The sequence below is a fragment of the Abramis brama genome (assembly GCF_963993115.1).
Source record: "Abramis brama genome assembly, chromosome: 2".
Classification (NCBI taxonomy): Eukaryota; Metazoa; Chordata; class Actinopteri; order Cypriniformes; family Leuciscidae; genus Abramis; species Abramis brama.
The window spans coordinates 19149911-19172401 of NC_139964.1; the positions used below are offsets into that span (position 1 = coordinate 19149911).

Below are 22491 nucleotides of genomic sequence, written 5' to 3' on the forward strand. Positions count from 1 at the left end.
TAGGGGTGGAACGATACACAGAAGTCATGGTTCGGTTCATACCTTGGTTCATACATCACGGTTCGGTACAAGTTCGGTACAAAGCAAAGCAAAAATGCAGAAAGCTATTTTTATTTTATTGTGCATGTCTCAGGCTGTTCCACCAAAGGAAAATAAATGTCTTAAGCCTTGAATTTTTTTCTATAAGTTTTATTAATAAAGTAAAGGGATAGAACCAGTTTATTTGTAGTGCACTGACAATAGTTTTATATAGTTAGTTTATTAATTAAATTAATAAAAAGACAAAAAAAGATATTGAGATGTTTGGTAATTGCACCTGAATGAATTTAAAATTAATTTGCTAAATTTCAGATCAATATATTTGTTTTCCTTAAAATTTTAATAAACACTAACTTTATTCTCATCTGAATTATAAATAATTTATTTCTGTATAAAATAATAGTTTGAGGACAAGAAATGAAAACCAATGCAATATGATGAATGTCCAAAATATGGCACCAACAGACTGTTTTTAAATGGGGTTGGATAAATATTTTTTGCTTTTAAACAATGTGTGTGTGTGTGTGTGTGTGTGTGATTTTGGTTGAGGTTACAGTTTGACAAGATTTTACAGTTTTGACAAAAGCACAATGTTGTGTTTTATTGTGAGTGTAGACAAATATAAGTAAACACTTTGCAGTTTGAATGATGTCCTGGGGCCTGTTTCAGAAAGGAGGTTAAGTGAAAACTCTGAGTATGTTAACCCTGAAATGAGGGAAACTCTGGGTTCTCTTACGAGAGGTCTCTCGTACTGCGTAAGTAGCTTACGCTAGGGGAAAACCTCTTTTCCACGAGATATTGAAGCCAAAAAATTATCCTTATAATTTTGTATTATTGCAAAATGCGTTGCGGCAGCATGCGGCCATGGGCGAGACAGCTCGCGCGCCCATTGGCTGCTCTGCGGCAACTGCATCAGCCTACCGAGCGAGGCCTGAGGTGACGTCATGCCAATGAGGGCGCTTTGCGCCCTCTGCGTCACGTCCCGCCGAAACGGGCGTGGCTTAGTAGGAAGGCTCGGGGCAGCTGATCCCTGATTTTTCATCTCTTCAGCGAAGCTCACGCATCGTTGGATCCCGAGAGAAGCCACGCCGTCTGAAGAAGCCTTTCAGCGGGACGAGCCATCATCTGAAGCTGCTGGCCACGCCGCCTTCTACTGCTGCCTCTCCCGCTGCGCTATCCGGCGCCTATATCCTTTACCTCAAACTGTTCTTTGTGTGTGTGTGTGTGCTCGCTCCGCGACACACACTCTAAAAGAGCTCACGTCTTTTTAAAGATGCCTTCCTGCGGCTCGTGCCGAGCCCCACTCAGCGAGGGAGACCGCCATGTCATCTGCGTCTCCTGTCTGGGTGAAGATCATGCAGCGCTCGCCGACGGCGGCTGCCCTCACTGCGAGCTACTGCCTATGATGACTCTGAGGACTCGTCTGGCAGTTTTCTCCGAGCCTGCACCTCCCGCTGTGTTGCCACGCCGTAAAAAGCGCCACGCTCAGCGGGTTCCGGAACCTTCTCCAGCCCGCCAAAGCTCGCCGGTTCGCCCGCTTGCTTCACCGGCTTCCGTTGAATCACTTCCTGATGCGCAGCGGCCGCGGTCCGCCGCCGTTTCCATCGAGGATGCTGACTCAAAAGCCGCGTCTGGAGAGGATGACACCTGCTCTCTGCTGGCCTCGGGCAGCGAGGATTGGGCGAGCTCTGTGGATCTCTCGCCTTCTGTTCGTAAACCAAACAAGAGAGCTAACATCGAGAGGGAACTGATGCGTGTACTCGCGTTGGCCGCGGCGAGCCTCGGCCTCGAGTGGTCTGCACCTGAGCCTCCTTCTCACACCCGGCTGGATGGTTGCTTCCTCCCTGGGGAGCGCGCTTCGCCTGAGTCCAAACCGGCACCCTTTCTTCCTGAGCTTCACAAAGAAGTTGCCAAAGCTTGGAGCGCTTCCCTCTCAGCACGAATGCGTTCGTCTGTGTCTCCAGCATTCTCTACTCTTGATGGTGCTAGGAACTGTGAAGAATTCTGTACACAGAGTGTGTGAAGATGACATTTCCTTTGCAAACATTGTTTCTGGGGCAACGCAGCAGAACAGGAAGCCGCTTACCCTGCATGAGATGACGGAAGCTGAAATGCTCGAGCTGGTGCGGAAGATCAGTATCAGCGACTGTTAGATGCTATGCCGTTAGAATTGCTTTTTAGAGCCTTGCTGCAAATAAGTGTGTGGAAAACTATTTCAAAGGCAGAACCTGGGTTCCACGGAACTCAAGGCTATATAAGACGCAAACAAAGGAAGATTTATTGCTCTTCCTTGCAACCAACAACCTAGTACGCCAGCTTTACTAGGTGCAAGAAGCATGCTATCTTTAGCTATTTTTTACATCTGTTAGTTAGTACTCATTGACAATCTGTAATAAGTATTCTTACCATTTGATTATTTTAATAAAGTTTGTTAAACATTTTTTATAATCATCTGACTGAATCTTGGATTTCTTGAGTACCGTCTTCTTCTGCCTGGAACAGGAAATCTTTTGTGAAGAAGACGCACACGTGGGGTGAGCATTCTTTCTGTTGAAAGTATTATTACCATGTGTGTTGATTTGATCATATAGCCTAGCCAAAGAGGCAGCATGTAACAGAGTGTTGTTATATTGCAAAAAAGGTTCAAGGAGTACCTCAAAAGACAGACTTATAATACTTGTGATATATCTATTATTTTCATAGTAGAATATTAGCTTGTATAGACTGTTCGTCTAACTCCTTAAGGGTACGACTAGGGGATAGGCTCCTTAGTTACTGCGAGAATATTTCTATAAACTCAGAGGCTAACATTCACTTCCGCCGGTCGAACAGGCGATAGCAGCCCACCTTTGCCCGCCCTCTGCTGGACGGCGGACGAAACCGGTGCTGCCGTCTAAAGCCTGCCGCATGACGTCAACTCTGCTCGGGCGTACTTTCTCCGCCGCTGGGCAGGCTGCGTCAGCGCTGGGCCGATCTCCTCCGTAAACTGGACGAGATGGGACCAGAAGCAATCTGCTTAGCGGACTTGAGAAGCACTTCGGACCTCGCTCTCCGCGCTACTAAGTCTGCTGCACAGGCCATTGGACGATGCATGGCTTCTGTCACCGTTGCTGAGAGACATCTATGGCTGACGCTCACGGAAATGTATGAGTCTGAGCGCACCGCGTTCCTCGACGCCCCGCTGTCTTCTGCTGGCCTCTTCGGATCCTCTGTCAACGAGTTCGTAGAGAGATTCGCCGAGGTGCAGAAAGCGTCGCAAGCTTTTAAGCACTTCCTACCGAAGCGCTCCAGTTCTACAGCGGGTCGTGCAAAGCCGCCTGCTCGGAGCTCTCAGCCACAGCCTCCGCCCTCTGCCGCTTCATCGCAGCGCCGACAGGACCGCAGCTCGAGGCCTTGTTCTCGCTCGACTAGCCGCCGTCCCGCTCCGCATGGGCCACGGCCAAGGATTGAGGTGAAGTCGGAAGCCCCGAAGCCATCCTAGCACGCCTAGGAAAGCGTCGGTGTTCGAGTCCCGCCGCGGCCGAACTCTCACCGAAACGCACCGCTCGTTCAGTTCCAGGAATTGTGACTGTTCCAGCGTATCCTGCAGTGTACAAGCCGGTACAGCTGCCCGCTTGCCTGCACACAAAAGCCGTTTTTATGGCTACCCAGATAAATCCTTTAAAGAGTGTATTTTCTGGTGTCCCGGCCACGGCCACGGCCGAAGTGTAGAGCAGATGCCCACTGCCCAGTGCCCATCCCTACACACAAGCACAGCCCTTCACACAGGGCCCGCGCTCATAAAATCGACTCAGGTCGATCGCGCACCCAACATAGTAAACGTGCCCACTGCCCAGTGCCCACAAACACTATGTTCTGCATGTCTCACGGTTTCTGTAAAAACGAAACCTGTGCGCGTTCACTCTGCTCAGGCAGACAGCGCGTCCAAAGCAGTAAATGTGCCCGCTCCCCCGCGCCCACACTTACTCACAGACATTACAAGTCCTACGGGACTCGCCCAGCCCTCCCTCACTCGGTTAAACACCGCAGCGGGGTCGAGCGCGAGCATTCTGCCCGCTGTGATCAGCGCGCTCCCCGCCTCAAATGTCACAGGCATAACGCCTATATTACAGCACACCGAAGCGCTTCTGTCGCCCAGCGAGCAGAGCGCGCTTCGCATCCAACCCCTAGCCACCCACGCGAATGCGTGGGCAGCGCTTCCCGGGGTTTCGGAGTGGGTGCTAGACATTATAAAAGGAGGCTATTCGCTACAGTTTTGTCGGCGCCCTCGCCGCTTCACGGCGCGAGTCGAAACCACGGTGAATTCAGAAGTAGCACACTTACTTCGAGCCGAAATATCAAAACTGTTGAGCAAAGGGGCTATAGAGCCTTTATCTCAAGCTCAAAGCGAAGGGGGGCTGTACAGCAGATACTTCCTGGTACCGAAAAAGCGCTCGCACCCCTCAAGCTCCGAGGCATGCGAGTGCTGAACTATTTGGACGACTGGCTAATTCTAGCTCAATCACGCTCAGAGCTCGTGGAGCACAGGACCATTTTACTCGATCACCTCGAGAGGTCTCAGAGTCAATTGGGCGAAGAGTTCTCTGAACCCCAGTCAGACGATATCTTTTCTGGGCACAGTTCTGGACTCGCAGTCTATGATAGCGCAGCTGTCATCACAGCGCGTACTAGACATTCAGCGCGCAGCGAGCTTTTTCTGCTGCGGCGCGACCGCCCTGCTCAGGAAATTTCAGAGGATGCTCGGTCTCATGGCCTCAGCATCATCAGTTCTTCAGCTGGGCTTGCTCCGCATGCGCCCTCTGCAGTTCTGGTTGAAAGCGCGGGTACCGCGCAAAGCGTGGGCATCCGGTCAGCTTCGTCTCAAGGTCGATCAGATTTGCGTTTCAGCTCTGAAACCTTGGAAAGCAAACGACTGGTACCAATCAGGTGTAAGCCTGGGGATTTCCTCGAGGGTGAAAGTGGTGTCGACGGATGCCTCCACCTCCGGATGGGGAGCGCTGCTCGAGGGCAGACCGTTCTTCGGCCAGTGGTCAGAACGGGAAAAGCTTCAACATATCAACTGCCTGGAAATGTTGGCAGTGGACAACGCGCTGACGTGTTTTTGTCCTCAGATAAAGGGCCACCACGTTTTAGTCCGTTGGGACAACATGTCAGTGGTGTCCTACATAAATCGCCAAGGCGGTCTCAGATCCCGAAATTTATACAGGCTGGCGGAACGCCTCCTGGTATGGGCTCAGCGCAACCTGCGCTCGCTGAGAGCAGTGCACGTGCCTGGGCTACAGAATTTGGGGCCAGACAGACTGTCCAGGAACAACATTCCGGCAAGCGAATGGTCTGTACACCCGCAAACAGTCCAACTGTTGTGGGAGAGATTCGGCAGAGCGGAAGTGGACCTGTTCGCGTCTTATGAAAACGCTCACTGCCCTGTGTTCTTCTCCAAGAGCAAGAGCGCGCTGGCCCAAGCGTGGCCGCGCTGCCCGCTCTATGCTTTTCCCCCGTCTCTCTCCCGCCTCAGGTAATAGAACGGATCAGGGAAGTGAAATGCTCAGTGCTGCTCGTAGCGCCGCTCTGGAAGAACCAACCATGGTTCCCAGTTCTGATGCAGCTAGCAGACACTGCCCCATGGCCAGTGCCATTGAGGAGGGACCTCCTCTCTCAGGCCAAGGGTTCGATTTGGCATCCTCACCCGGAGTTGTGGTCCCTTCATCTATGGGTGCTAAACGGGTACCCGCTGACCTCCCAGAGGGAGTGCTAAATACTATCAGTCAGGCTAGAGCTCCGTCTACCAGACGGCTCTATTCCTCGAAGTGGTCGGTATTCTCCGGCTGGTGCACAGCTCTGGGCTTTTCACCCTTCAACTGTGGGGTGACGGAGGTTCTCTCCTTCCTACAAGAGCTGATGGATAAGGGCAAAGCCCTTTCCACGCTCAAAGTCTATGTGGCGGCCATAGCAGCGTTTTCTAAATCAACGCTCGGTCAGTCAATAGGAAGGAACGATTTAGTCATCCGCTTCCTCAGGGGAGCTAGGAGGCTGAATCCTCCCAGACCTCCCTCAGTCCCTATGTGGGACCTTTCTACGGTGTTGGAAGCCATGAAAGGTGACCCATTCGAGCCTATCCAAACGATTAGCCTCAAACACTTGTCTTTCAAAACAGTGTTTTTGCTGGCTCTCACCTCAGGCCTCACTCGGTAGGCTGATGCAGTTGCCGCAGAGCAGCTGTCTCGCCCATGGCCGCATGCTGCCGCAACGCGTTTTGCAATAATACAAAATTATAAGGATAATTTTTTGGCTTCAATATCTCGTGGAAAAGAGGTTTTCCCCTAGCGTAAGCTACTTACGCAGTACTCGTTCCCTCTTCTAGAGAGAACCGAGGTTACGTTAGTAACCGAGTACGTTTTCTGTTTCAGAATGGGAGGTATGTCAAACCCGAGAAAGCAGAGTAAGTCAAGCCCGTTTCTGAAAGAGAGGTAACTTATACTCAGAGTCAGTTACCATGGCAACTGTTTTTCTTATGCCGTATAAATGCATCTTGATTTAAGAATTTTCAGATATTTTGAATGGAAACAACAAGACAAAAAGGCTAAGTAAGAAAAGCATTTTTTTTGCAGTGCAGTACATTCATTCATTGTCCATTTTTGTATATAACATTGGAGATGCAGAGCACAGTAAGGCCACTATATGAGAGCGGGAAGTAAAGTGTGCCTCGCTCTCACGCTCTTTCTGAGAGTTTTCGTTGTTTCCTGGACACAAACCCGTGAGAACCATCAAATAAGAGATTCAGGATTGCAGGTCAGTGGTGGAGAAATCGGTTTAAACGAGGTAATCTGAGAAATGATGTTCACTTGATAACATCTTGAGTCCACACTCAAGAGTGTAAAGTGTTAAAATATGAGTGTTAAATTAACACTCAAGAGTATTGAAGTTAATTAGATAATTAAGAGATTCATTTAGTGATGATTGAGCATTATTGAAGACACCTGATGTTAACTAGCAGAATCACTGAAGGAGAAAATCACAAATTGTAAGTTACAATTATGGTGATCAATGTTTGCTTTAGCTGGGCTCTTGACCCTTATATGTTTACTTTATATTTTGCTTGTCTGCTGTTATTGATTTATAACAGTCAGATGAACAAAGAAAAAATGTGATCTGATGGTCTTGGTTATGATTTGACATAATCATGTTGTGATCTGAAAAACTAATTGAACTAACTAAACTTATTGAGTTTGGTTTAACTAGTTAATTACAACAGCTCTGTGATTCTACAGCATATGATTTTCAGTATATTTCATATAATCAAAAATATTTAATAAACATTGTTCTGATCAAAAGACTTTCAAATAAATTCATTTAGAAACACAGACATCAATAATCAGCCTGTGAATCTCAACAATGGTGACAATAATAAAGCATGTTGCAGTGCCTGCCACCAATCACAACTCATTAATGGCTCCCATCATGCATTGCGGTATGAATAAATTATGATCTGAATTGTCTATGTAATTTACTTTTCCTAATTGAATATTCTGCTCGCCACCATTGTTGAGATGCATAGACTGAATCTTGATGTCTGTGTGTGCCTAAAACACACAGGCACAGAAACTGAGGCCTCTACCACAATAGGCTTCAGAAGAAATGTGTAAGAATTTAAAATCCTTGACATAAGTTACAGTCAGTCCTGTGTTTGTAGGAAATCAAGGAACTTTTTGTAATTTGATGAATCTCCAGAAAACATCATCCCAGCAGGCACAGGATATAGACTACAACATCGGTCAGACATTGGATCTTGGTTGAAAATGAAAGTCGGGTTGACGTATAAATCCATTGTTTGTTTGACGTCAAGCTCCAACGTTGGGCAGTCGTTAAATTTTGGTTGGAATAAACCAAACAAAAAGGTGAAATGCATGGCCGTACACTTATTACCAGCTTCACTTAAAACTAACCAGATTTACAGATTTACAAATTACTTATTATTACTAATTCACGGTTTGGTCCTAAATTTCTAGATTTATCTTAGTGTTTTACTTGAACTAAGCATGTAACAACAAACGTTTATCACATATTTACTTAACGTTTAAACTTAATATTTTAGATAAACTACCATATGCATAAATACAGTTTAATGATTTGACACTAAAGAATGAAATCTGAACACTGGAGAAGCCTTGTTTACCTGTGACCAGCAGAGGGCGCTGTGTCATCCAGTAAATATGTATGTGTGTGTGTGTGTGTGTGTGTGTGTGTGTGTGTGTGTGTGTGTGTGAAAGGGATAGTTCACCCAAAAATGAAAATCAGCCCATGATTTACTCACCATCAATCCATCCTAGGTGTATATGACATTCTTCTTTCAGACGAGTATGATCCGAGTAATATAAAAAATGGCTCTTCAAAACTTCTGTTTCTGTTTTTAAGTCTATCAAAGTGCATCTATCCATCATAAAAGATGCATTGATAGATGGATAGATGCTCTTTGATGGACTTCAAAACAGAAACATTATAAAGCTTGGAAGAGCCAGGACATTTTTCGTAGATCATATTCGTCTGAAAGAATAATATCAGATACACCTAGGATGGATTGACGGTGAGTAAATCATGGGCTCATTTTCATTTTTGGGTGAACTCTCCCTTTAAGGGTTTGCAAGCGAGTTTGTGTTTACCCGGGTACGAAAAAATTTTGTCCACAAATTGAATTGTATTTTATGGTTTGGAAATGGAGGTGTTTGTTGCTTGAACAGAATGTAATTTAGCTGCTCCCTGTATCTAAAAAATAAAGTGAAAATATGCAAACTAAATGAGAGATGAAAATGGTCTAAACTGAAATTTTGTCTAACAAAAATGGAAATAAAAGTACTAACACCAGAAAAATGTGACCGTTTTTCTTTAGCATGGAATGATTGGTATATTTATTTTACTTGTATTTAACTCGCACATATCAACAGATCTCTCAACATGTTTGCGTTCTGGTAATACAAGCAATGATCAGATGCAGAAGTGCATAACCGTAAATGCCCTATTTTGTCTCATTAACTCGAAACGGGAAACTCACGAATATATGCATGCTTGTTACCAGGGCAACCAAATATTTCACACACCAAATAGTGCAACGCTGACCAAAATGCGACCAAAAAGGCGGCTACATGACATTTCCCTACTTCTGTAATATAACCAATCACTGTCAGTGAAACCCATAGTAAAACCCTTGCAGTTTCACTTCAGTGTGTCGACAAGTGAAAAGGAGATTGATCTTAACACAGGTGAGAATTGAGTCTCCATTCATAATGTTCATATTGGTCATAATCTGTAGGCTATATGATGCTAGGTGATTTGTTCAGTTTTGTTTATTATGTTGACAAGTTTTATGTTGTTGATTAGTGATTATAGGCCTGGACATGTTACTCCACAGCCATAACACACAATTTAGCCAAACAAGCATTGGACGTTATTAAAAATAGGCAATAATAGGCAAATTTATAAATAGTAAAAATGCTACTACTTACTAAAAAAACGAACTTTTTGGTTAGTCTTCTATATGGTGCTCAAGTCCACCTGGGATGTCGTGTTCAAGACGTCAGGTGATTAACTACACAAAAATACAGCAAGGTTTTTAAACTTCTTATGAAGAACAAAGAAAGTGCATCAGGTGTGTTTCTTGCTTTTTTAACGTTTTGTATTATTATTATTTTGTGAAGTCACTGTAAACTTTATCATTACATAGGCTATTATACTATATAAGTATTACAATACCATTATATTTTGTGCAGGAAACTAGCTTATTTTGTTGTAAATAAAAAAGTATAGCCTACTGTGAAAAGTTGTAGGCACTTCTGCTGTAAATGAGGATGCTTCCAAAAATAATGTCATAAATAATTTAATTGAACAATTAAATTATATTAACTAAATTAGAGTTGTCAAAAAGTTTCAAACACTTTCAGACACTTCTGTGTGCGCTCAAACGCTCCCGTGTGTTGAGCATTGTAGCCAGTCACAGACATATATGATGAGCGCGTGAACACAATAGCCAATCAGAGGTGTTTAAGATTCTGCTCAACCGCATTCAAAGAGTAACAATTTTAAAATTTCGGTACCAAAGTGGGTACTCGCAGGTGTCAACTAGTCCAATGTCGAGAGTGAATGTCACGGGCGAGTGACGTCACGACCAGGAAAGGATAAAAGCACATCTGGTTTGACCGCCGTACTAGGGCTTGCATAGACTAGTCGAGTAGTCGATAGATCGACTACTTCAACCACTAGTCGACGCTGTCGGAAACAATCGACTACTCGAGCGCCGATTAACCATAAGTGAATTAAAAATGGCGAACGTCACCAACAGACACCACACGTCAGAAGGTGTGGAAGTATTTCATCAAGGATGACAAAAATATTGTAACTGGCCAACTCTGCAAGAGGCCGTTCACATATTGCGTCTAAAAACGTGTGGAAAGCGTGGCCGTGCCGCTGTCTCCTACAAGCACTTGCGCTCCCATGGCGTCTGTCATTGCTATGCAACTATGAACTGCGCTCTCCATGATGACGACAAAGAAGTATCAGCAAAGGATTAATTGATTTCTAGCCCTTGCATTAGCTTTACTGCTAGATATATTTCTGGAGATGAGAAGGAAAAACCCGCCTGGAAAAACTAGCGCACCATGTTGCTTCCATGACGAGCGCGCTCACCGCGCCTACATTTGAAATAACGAGATGACCTTAAGCGTGAAAAAGACGCGATATGTGAACGGCCCCTAGAATCAGATGTCTGAAATGAAAGTCAAGAACGGCTATTTATTTGGCTTTTGACTGTTACATGAAAATTTAAAAATGAAATGTCATAATTATAATGTTTTGAGAGTTTACTTATGCAATTGTTGCATTAGTCTTTTCATTTACAGTAGCATGAACCACGAATAGTCGAGTAACTCGAGTATTGTTTTGATAAGAAATCGACTAGCAGAAATCAGTAGTCGTGCAACCCCTATGCCGTACAAACAATGATTCAAGTTGTGTGCTTCTCCCTGCCCTTGTTATATCACGGGTGGGGATACACACAAACTTTGTGTGATGTGTTTGGGAGTGGAGCATGCTCTGTCAGTCTTTGAGGGAGCTGACCGTAAGCATTGTGAGAGGCTGCCGCTTCGCATGCTCCATTCTCGCCTGTCACTCTTAGAGGAGGGTGTTCAGGTGAACGTTCCCTGTGGTTCGGGCCCCGCTGCTGCCCGAAGCTCTTAAAGGGATACTCCATTTTAAAATGAAAATTCTGTCATCATATACTCACCCTCATGTTGTTTCAAACCTGTATGAATTTCTTTCTTCTGCTGAACAGAAAGGAAGATATTTAGAAGAATATCAGTAACCAGACAGTTTCTGGTCTCATTGACTTCCATAGTAGGAAAAAAATATACTATGGAAGTCAATGAGACCAGAAACTGTCTGGTTACTGATATTCTTCTAAATATCTTCCTTTCTGATCAGCAGAAGAAAGAAATTCATACAGGTTTGAAACAACATGAGGTTGAGTATATGATGACAGAATTTTCATTTTAAAGAGGAGTATCCCTTTAACGTGGGGATCGCAAATGGATCTCAGGGCGGGGTTTGAGACAGGTCCCGCCCTTTTGTCAGTCTCTACCCGTGGGATCCAGTGCTCTCTCTCCGGAGTTGGAAGCCCGCCCTGCTGTTCCTTCCACCCCGGAGGAGAGACCGATGCTTCAGCTGTCTTGTTCTGAGGAACCGAATGTGCTGAGCGTCGAAATGGTGGAAGATGAATTGCCAGCTCTTTCCCCAGCGTATAAGGAGCTGGTGGAGGTGTTGTCTCGCACTGTGTCCAAGTTGAACACCGAATGGCCAGCCGAGAAACAAGGCGCTCGTCCCAAAAGTTTATTAGATGAGCCCTTATTAACCTCAAGCACAGTACCTCCACCGAGGGGACTTCCATTCTTTCCCAACCTCCACAAAACCTTATTCTGCAAGAGTATTTAGCCCCTAGGTCCACGTCTACTCTGATATAAGGGGGCTAAAAGAACATGATTATGGGGTGATGCCCAAAGTAGAACAGGCGCTTGCCAGTTATCGGTCCCCAGCCTCGGCAATCCCTGAAGTCCTCAATGCTGCCCATTAAGCCACTAAAACATAATCTATGCTAGTGGGTAAAGCATATACAGCAGCAGGTCAGACGCTCGTTATGAGGTATGAGCATGCCTTCATACTATGGCTAAATTACAGGTATACCAGGATGACCTTCTAAGGGACCTGGAGACTAGTGAGGGGGCGGGGCCTGACGTGGTTCGAGAACTGCGTCGGGCCACCGTTTTGTCTCTCCGAGCCACTGAAGAGACTGCTCGTGCTATTGGGCGGTCAATGGCAGTGAATGTGGCATCAGAGAGACACCTTTGGTTAAATTTATCTGAAATCACTTTCCAACATTTCAGCAGTCACAGCAGATATTTGATCTACCTAGCTGACATTTTTTTTTTAAATATTTACAAGCTCGCAGCTTTGTTCAAAAGAGTTTTTCATCATTCCCTAAAGAACCGTCAACCTCTCAGATGGACACACTGTTTTTACAGAATCCATTTATCAAAGGAGGAATTTCCATTTCCATTGCCCAGATGAGGCCCGGATATGTATGTTATCCGGGTCTGGATTTAGGCTGTCTCAGTTTTTTCTGTTTCTTTTTTTCGCAAATAAATGTATAGAAACTTATAGAAACTGTGCAATGAAGCAGCAGGTTTTTGTCATTTAATTAACAAAATGTGTTTTCTCATAATAATAGAGAGAGAGAAAAAAATATACTCACAGAAAGATGCAGAGGAACATCATGGAAGAACCTTCTATTGTGAATATTATGCTGTTGGGCTCGACTGGATCAGGAAAGAGTGCTTCAGGAAACACCATCATAGGTGTTAGAGAAACATTTAAAGAAGATTTGTCTCCTGAGTCTGTGACCAGAACCTGTGAATCAGCACAAACAGAGCTGGATGGACAAACAATCACAGTGATCGACACTGTAGGACTCTCTGATACATCAGTGAATATTAAAGATGCTGAATCTCAAGAGAAGATGCTTACTCTTCATAGTGTTGATGTGTTTCTGCTGGTGATCAGACTGGGTGAGACTTTCACAGAGAGAAGGAATGTTATGCAACTGAGCCAGCTTTTTTTTGGATCAAAGCTCTTAAATCACACAATAGTGCTCTTTACTCACGGAGATCAGTTACATGAGCCAATAGAGAAATATCTGAATAAATGTGAAACACTGCGGTCAGTAGTTGATCAGTGTTCAGGAGGTTTTCATGTTTTTAACAACAAAGATGAAGATCGATCTCAGGTCACTGAGCTTCTGGAAAAGATAAAGAGTCTGCGAGAGAAGAATGGAGACAGCAGATACACTGAGCAGGATAAGAAGACTCTTCTACTCAAACAACATGATGCTGCAGTATCATTATTAGCAGCAGCAGTAGGAGCAGCAGCAGTAGGAGCAACAGTAGGAACAGCAATAGTAATAGGAACAGTAGCAGGAGCAACAGTCGGAGCAGCAGTGGGAGCAACAGAAGCAGTGGCAGGGGCAAAAGCAGGAGCAGGATTAGCAGCTACAGTGGGAGCCGCTGCATTGACTGTTGGGAAATCAACAATAATGGGAGCAGCAAGAGGAGCAGCTCTGGCAGCAGCAACAGCAATTAGTGCTGGAGTATATCTGTGGTATGCTAAATAAATCTCATTATAATGATTAACACAGTTTCTTATTCCTTAGATATTTTTTCCAGTGTTAAACAAAAGAGCATTTAATTAAAAAAATTTGATGTGTGAATTCCATAAAACAAGGAATTTTGTTATAATCATTGGTGTTCGAGGGCTCCCCTCCTGTGGCTATTCATGGTACTGCAGACATTGTATTTTGTCCCTATAGGCCTATGTCACTAGCCTGGCAAGCCAGACCTACATCAAGATGTTAGGTCTGGCAACTCTCCATAGACACGGCTCAATCCGAGGGGCGGGATAAACGGCTGTCTTTCAAATTCCCTCTGCACGCAATAGGACAGCGCTTAAACCAACCAGAGCGTTTTCCCAACAGTGGAGCTAACGTTAGTTGATAGATTCAACTTTCAAACATCTGGCCGGCAAAACTACGAACACATCTTCCTTTTTTAAAGAATGACTTAAGTGCCGTTCTTTGCTCTTTTCTCAAAGAAAAACTTAACTCCAAGTCCTCCAGAGTCGCGGCCAAAGCCGATTCGAAAGACTGTTCTCCTGCAGCAGCTCTTCTTTGTTTTCAAGTAGCAGGGAACCATCACAACTCTGTCGTCATTATGTTAAGCCCGCCCCGCCTACTCTATACACGACGTGATTGGCCTGATCTAATTTAGGTTTTTGCAGCTCAAAAGTCAACAGAGAGTTGCTAGACTACCCTGGCTGCAAAATACATTTTGCTGCCGCTAGGGTGTGTCTAGATTTCTAGGCTACTATGTCACACTTCCTGCTTCCGGAACGCGGAGTAGGGATTCAGAACTTCCGGTCAACAGTATTTCTCGATAAGGATTTAGATTATCAGCCATAATGTCTAAACCATCCGAGGTAGGCTGACCACGAGCTATGAGGTTGTGAAACGAAGGTTTTTGCACCTGTAGAAGCTATAAGTTCATATGAAATCAACCTTGTTTTAAGAAAAACATGTTTTATCCGCGATCTTATGAAAATAAAAAACTACACTACCCACAATCCTAAGCGTAGCAGCAACGTTTGCTGATTGGTCCAACTCGCTGTTACCATAGAAACATTTACCTTACTGGCGAACGGCTAGAGCTATAACAACAATGGCAGGCTACACCCGCAGCTGTTGTTGTAGTGTACCGGGTTGCTCTGCATCAGGACGTAGACCTCAGTTTTGACGTTTCCACTTGAGAGTTTTCATTTACCATCCGAACCACATCGTCATATGTGACTTCAGGCAGGTTGCGGAGAGATTTGGTCCAGCGGTATCTATCGGACTCCGCCATTGTAAAAAGCTAACTGGAAGAGCCGTATCCCTGCTAAAAGACGTACTTCCGGTATTCAGTTTTTTCGTGACATAGGCCTATTATCTTGCTGTAGATTCGAGTGTCGCTGCAGTTCGGTTTCTGCCGTTTCAGCTCATTAACAGATTCATTGTGATTATAATGATTTAAGTGAATCTTTTCAACGCAATTTCTTTCATACATGTATTTGAACAAATAGATAATGCAAACTTTAACACCTTAACACAGTTTTTGATAATGTATTGAGTGTAGGCTACACGTGCGTCACACGAGCGGGATCTAGTTATTGTGGCCATTGTGTCTATGTCTTAACAAACTGACAATTATTTGTATTAAGAGTTGAGTTGAGTGAATATGTAATTTCTATTTTTTTAGTCTTTTATAAATGTCTGCAGTAGTTTCTCTTCAGCCAACATGATTTCTACTTATTTTTCTGTCTAAAAAGCATGTTGATTTCATGGTTATTCTAAGTGTTAACTAGTATTTAGCAATTTATGTTTTCCAGTTATCGTCTAATGTATTGTCCTGTATTAGTACACTGTTATTAATTACAGGTATATTGTTATAGTTTTCACGTTGTACTGTTACCATGTGTTTGCATATGTCCAGTTTGGCTTCGTTGCTGTGGTCTTTTATGAATGTCTGCGGTAGTTTCTCTTCAGCCAACGTGATTTGTACAAATTTTTCTATCTAAAAGGATAAATCAGAGTTGAAAGAATCCACGTGTTGAGTGTGTCACTCCACATCTGTTACACAGTCATGATTTCCCTATGTACTTATGTGATTTTCATGTGTTTCTGCTTTAAGGAAGGCTATTATTTACAGATTTATATTCGATTTATATGATGATTATTATCATTATTGTTTTCATGAAAAATACAGCATGCTTGTTACAAATATTTTGGGTTCTATAATAATTAAGCGTTATTGCTTCAAATGAATACTTTATATTATTGTTGCTGGAGATGGATGTGTGTGATTGGTTATACGTGCATGTGCACGTCATTGTGTAGCCTACATTAGAAGAGGGAGTTCTCGCGATACGCTTCATTCACAATAAAGCAATGGAGAAGAAGCATCGCTTAAATGTGTATTCATTTAATATCATCTTTTACATGTTAAAATGTACAAATTCATACCATCATTGTTCTGGTCGAGTTGTGAGAAAGACTGTTCACGATATATTTTTTTTCCCAATGTATATGTGACTGTTATGTCTAAACTCTGTATTTAGCGTTAACGATTTACGCCGCACGTTTGAGCTTCTGCAAATGAAATTTAATGACATTTTTGAGTGCAGCATCAGAGGACAAGAAAACAAGAAATGACTGACTGATGGGGATCCAACGTTTTTTGCAATGTGAAAGACGATTTTTCATTTTATTTCTGTTCTGTTCATCTCTGTTTGTAATAATTCAACAATCGACACGGATCCTTTAGTGAAAAGTTGCACAAATTACTTTTAGTAATTATGTTTCACGATTTGGTCCTAGATTTATCTTAGTGTTTTACTTGAACTAAGCATATAACAAACATTTATCACATATTTACTTAATGTTTAAACTTAAAGGGATAGTTCACTTTAAAATGAAAATTATGTCATCCTTTACTCACCCTCAAGTTGTTTCAAACCTGTATGAATTTCTTTCTTCTGCTGAACACAAAGGAAGATATTTTGAAGAATGTCAGTAACCAAACAGTTAACTGGAACCATTGACTTCCATAGTATTTTTTTTTTTTCAACTATGGAAGTCATGGTTCCAGATAACTGTCTGGTTACTGACATTCTTCAAAATATCTTCCTTTGTGTTCAGCAGAAGAAAGAAATTCATACAGGTTTGAAACAACTTGAGGGTGAGTAAAGGATGACATAATTTTCATTTTAAAGTGAACTATCCCTTTAATATTTTAGATTAAGTTGGTAAACTACCATATTGGTATATGCATACAGACAGTTTATTTTGACACTAAGAATGAAATCTGAACACTGGAGAAGCCTTGTTTACCCGTGACCAGTAGAGGACGCTGTGTCATACAGTGTGTGTGTGTGTGTGTGTGTGTGTGTGTGTGTGCGTGCGTGCGTGCGTGCGTGTGTGTGTGTGTCAGAGGTGGAAAGTCCAGGGGTCAGAAAGTAAAAGTCCTGCCATATATTTATTCCACCCATGAACTCACACAGCAAAAACTCCAGTGTTAAATGAACTCTCCTGGGAGTTTATTTGGCTCCAGACTCAAGAGTGTTAAATTAATGAGATAAATTAGTGATTGATTGAGTGATGATTGAGCATTATTGAAGACACCTGATGTTAACAAGCAGAATCGCCAAAGGAGAAAATCTCTTTTTTCAAGTTGCCATTATGGTGATCAGCGGTTGCTTTATAAATGTCACCATTGTTGAGATTCACAGGCTGATTCTTGATGTCTGTGTGTTTAGAAACTAAATTAGATAAAAAAAATTGTATTTTAGATATATTAGATAATTAATTATAGCAGCTCTGTCCCTGTATAGGATAATATTTTTAACTATATGAGTCCAGAGATTCAGGTCAAATGATTGTGTAATAATGATTGTTAAAACACAACCAACACCATCAGATCACCTTTTATCATTGTTCATTTGGTTGTTATAACTTAGGTACAGCAGCCAAACACAATCTAAAGTTATTGATTTAAGGTCAAGAGCCCAACTAAAACAAACACTGATCACCATAATGGTGACTTACAATTTACGGTTTTCTCCTTCGGTGATTCTGCTTGTTAACATCAGGTGTCTTCAATGTTGCCAATAAAAAATAAAGAGTTCTTAATTCATCTTTGACGTCTGTCTGTTATTTCAATATTTTTGTTTAAAAAAAAGTAAATTTTACTCATTTTAAATGGTTAACTTTTAATGAATTAATTTGATTAATTATTACTCAATTCTAATTTGTTCAATTTAATTAATAATATTGCTTGTAATCTGTTGCCACAATTTTATTGAGTAAATATAGAGTATTCATTTTTACAGTGTAAAGAAACAGATCAGCTCTTCAGACTCGTGATGGACCATGAGATGGGTTACACAGATCTGAGATGGTCACTAAATAGAGTAATGAAACACAACAATCTGTCAGGACAAAACCCCTTTCGCAATTTGCATACAATTGTCGAGTTCACGCGCTTGGTCATAGGTACTAAACCTATGCGCGTGAACACGACAATCGATTACTATGGACTTCTACCGAAAACAGGAAATAAATACAGTATGAGTGCTGGCTGAATAAACATAATTTTTATTCATATCTTTCACATCTACTGCAGTCAAATTCACTCGTGTTCACGCTGAAGGAATCACTCACATTGGCTGTGCACTTGTAATGACACATCAAGGATGTTAAGAGGGTAAAAGCAGGTTTAAGACTTGTCCTATTGAAGTCAATAGGGTTCAAATTTTAAAAAGAGGATGCACGATGTAGGCAACACCGATTTTTGTCGTTGTTCTCTGTATTGACAGCACTCCAAATGTACAAAAAAATTAGCTCAATGTTAAAATTGGCCGGAGTTCTCCTTTAAAACAACTAATAAAAAATAGTAGTAAGGGAAAAATGCACAATCCTTTTTGTGTTTATTTCTTATACTTGTCAAATGAGTTTAACAGACTGGTAATGCCAACAAATTCAACATATTATTTAGCAATTTTTGCAAAAAAAAAAATTCTGCATTCTCTAGGATAATTTGGGACCTCTCCTAGCTTATTGTATCTCCAGCAGTGGAGAATACCCTCTCAGAACAGGTGAAACCTAATATTTCGATTTGAATGATTGATTCATAAAGACTTATCTTCATTACTGGATGAATCAGAGCCCTAGCAGTTAAATAAATAGAACGGCACGCATCTTGCGGAAGAACACTGTAGCCGGAGCTACTTCTCTGTTAAGTAGTCCGAGTATAAACACTTATTACAGGCTTACCGTAGTGATTCAGGATAAGACAAAAACATGGTTTGAAAAAAGGCATTCATGATGTACACGCTCATTATATACATTTAGTAAATTCTGAAGCAAATTTTCGTCATTTGAAGCGACTTTCAAAAGGTGATCTACTCTGTTTTGGTTGCTATCGTAGACATCCGTGTTTATTCTCGAACTTTAAACTTTTATTTCAGTACTTCTGTGATCATTTGAATATTTGTAACACCGAAATACCGATACTGTGTTGCTGAAAAAGATTGTGAGAGTAAAGCTGTTTCATATTTAGGGCTGCAACTAACGATTATTTTGATAATCGATTAATCGGTCGATTATTTTTACGATTAATCGATTAATCGGTTTATGTACTTATACTTTAGTTTTGCCCATTTTTTTCCCAAATAAATTATTAACAAAGGGTCTTTATCATTCAACAGACTTTTTAGAGATTTTAACCATTTTGCATCGTCATATCCTCATCAAAAACATACCTGGAGTTGTTTTATTATGTGTTAGTAATCCTTTGTCGAACTCTTCTGCAATCAAAACACTGACCCATACGTACTCTAGCAAATTTCACAAGGAGATTTCAAATAATGTTTTCACCATGGCTGTCCTTAGGGCTACTAAAGTAGTTTAACATCCCGAACAAAGCTTATGAAGGAATCTTTCAGAACATATTTTCACGAAGAATAAGAATAAAACAGAATAAAATTGCAGTAAATTGCATTTTATAATTTTTTTCCTGTAAACACACAGCTTATACCTGGGAAACAGCTTTATAGCTTATGCTGTGAAATTGTAAACAATCCTTCGAATAAAGTGCCAATGGCATGAAACCTGAATGGAAATCACATTTTAAAGTAAAAGTAAAATCCATCAGAAGGTTGTCCAGAAAAAAAATGGACACACAAAAAACCTGCTGTGTGAAAAAGAGTAGTGAATACTTAGAAAAAAAAAGTGCATTTCAAATACATTTACCCTCTCTCATTCAGTCATAATTAGGCTGCAAGACTTAATTATGAACTGGTAAACGACAAACTGATCACAGAACATGTTTGTAAAGCTTTAAACAGCAATGTTATCAGCTTTTACGACTAAACATTTGCAAACAACATTGTACTGCAGAATCTGCGTATCAATTGATTTTGATTAATATGCGCGAGGGAGAGAGAGCAAGACAGCGCTCGGGATGAGTGCGCGCGCGCGGCCGGGGCTCTCTCTCTCTCTCTCTGCTCGTTCATATGCTCTGTCAAGCGCGCCCTGTTAAACTGGAAGGACTTAAAAGCACATGGAAATGATACACTTTCACTCTGTGATGGTTAGACTGTGCAATTAATTATTTTTTCTGAGAGAAGCCAGCTTCCATTGAAAATGAATGACTTCCGATAACTTTGGAAGCTCAAGTCGGCAGCGGTGTGAACGTACAGTTACTCCACTGCCGCTTGCCTCCGCCATCTGGCTGAATGCTGCAGAGACGCTGAGCGGGAAGCACGTGACATAAAACGAGGCCAGTTATTGGCTATTCGCTACTTCTCCTTCTGTACTGGCTGAGTAAAACCTCCGGTGGCTCATTACTGCCACACTTTGGTCACCGCAGATTTAAAATATGCACGAAATGAGCCGCTTACGGTAAATAAAAGTTATTTAGCAACTAATCGATGACTAAATTAGTTGACAACTATTTTAATAATCGATTTTAATCGATTAAATCGATTAGTTGTTTCAGCTCTATTCATATTGACAACTGCTCAGCGACAGCGCAAACAGATTTGAATGTTCCAGAATCCAGTGTGAAGATCGCGTGGGTGTTTGAATCGAGTTCGTCTCTCTCTCTCTCTCTCTCTCTCTCTCTCTCTCTCTCTCTCTCTCTCTCTCTCTCTCTCAAAACGTATATAGTAGCGCGAGTGCTTTCATTACTATTTTAATATTCATGAAGTGAGTGTGAGACGTAGCTATTAAAGGATAAGCTCCCAGCACTTCGCCCACAAATCGGCCCAGAACCGTTTTTGGAACCGAAACTTAGGAATTTCGCACGGTTCCGGTATTTTTCGAAAAACACTACCGGTTCTGGATAAGAGCCGGTTTTCGGTTCCCAACCCTACTCACGAATGGCCGAGCCGTCCACTATATGCTTTTCCCCCGATCAGGATGCTGCCACAGGTCATCGAGAGGATCAGGGAAAGCAAGTGTGCAGTGCTACTGATAGCCCCTCTCTGGAAGACCCAATTATGGTTCTCCGAGTTGGCTCAACTGCTGGAAACAGCTCCCTGGCCGATTCCACTGAGGAGAGACCTCCTCACTCAGGCGAACGGGAAAATTTGGCATCCCCATCCCGACTTATGGGCCCTTCACGTATGGCCCCTCAACGGGTATCCGGATGTCTGCCAGATAAGGTTATAAAAATCATCAATGAAGCTAGAGCGCCTTCAACCAGGCGCCTCTATGCTCAGAAATGGGCGGTGTTCTCCAGCTGGTGTGCAGCACGGAACCTGGACCCATGTTTATGCGAGATACCAAGTGTACTAAATTTTTTACAAGAGCTACTGGACGCGGGTCGCACCCCCTCTACGCTCAAAGTATATGTGGCGGCCATAACAGTTTATCACGCTCTTGTAGCCGGTCATTCACTGGGAAAGAACGAACTCATTGTGCGTTTCCTTAAAGGGGCGAGGAGACTGAATCCCCCGCGACCAAAGCCTCAGGCTTTGCTTTGGGCCATTACATGAGCGAAGTTAGCACGCACAGCATTTTGAATGGGGTTCCCACAGCGTAAGCTAGCTTACGCAATATGAGAGACCTCTCGAAAGGGAACTACTCGGTTACTGACGTAACCTCGGTTCCCTGAGATGAGGGAACGAGTATTGCGTAACCCGCCGTGCTTTGTGCTTATCTGGACTTTGCTTCAGAAGTATTTAACCTGACTCGGCTCGGGATGGGCGCATAATAGCATCTGGCCACGCCCATTCTGTCGAGCTCTGACGTGCTGGGACTAGACGTTCGTCATTGGTTCACGCGTCTGAGCCGCCTCGCCATAGGTTCGTGCAGTTGCCGCAGCACAGCCTATGACTGTGCTCGCAGCTCATCTGTGTATGCTGTGCAGCTGCACTGCGTTTTAAAGATTTTTAGCTTCAGTATTCTCGAGAAAAAGGAGTTTTTCCCATAGCGTAAGCTAGCTTACGCAATACTCGTTCTCTCATCTCAGGGAACCGAGGTTACGTCAGTAACCGAGTAGTTTATATGTATGTGCGAGTAGGCTATTTATAGGTGTATGCGTGCGTCAAGTTTATATAAGTTATTCACAAGTGTATATGCATTCATTACTTAAATATCATGTATTGGTATGGATTTCATATTAGTGTGCACGTGTACTTCATATATGTATTTTGAACATCCAATTGTATACATGTTTATCTATTTTATAGGTGTATATGCACGTGTTATGTATGTAGGCTATTGATAAGCAAAGTTTGATTTAAATCCTACATGGCGCCTCATACTTG

General features: G+C 42.6%; 1 protein-coding gene across 2 annotated transcripts; it reads left to right on the forward strand.

The window, feature by feature from the left end:
- Positions 1 to 2071: 2071 nt before the first annotated feature.
- Positions 2072 to 14846, forward strand: LOC311077839 (uncharacterized protein). Of its 2 annotated transcripts, none has more exons than XM_084106481.1 (2): positions 2072 to 2573; positions 12806 to 14846. In XM_084106481.1, the coding sequence occupies exon 2, from the start codon at positions 12836 to 12838 to the stop codon at positions 13742 to 13744; it is 909 nt and encodes a 302-aa protein (XP_083962607.1). In that variant the 5' UTR covers positions 2072 to 2573; positions 12806 to 12835; the 3' UTR covers positions 13745 to 14846. The 2 variants fall into 2 exon arrangements, with proteins under 2 accessions (XP_083962607.1, XP_083962606.1); XM_084106480.1 differs by lacking the exon at positions 12806 to 14846 and adding an exon at positions 2872 to 5553.
- The last annotated feature ends 7645 nt before the right edge of the window (positions 14847 to 22491 follow it).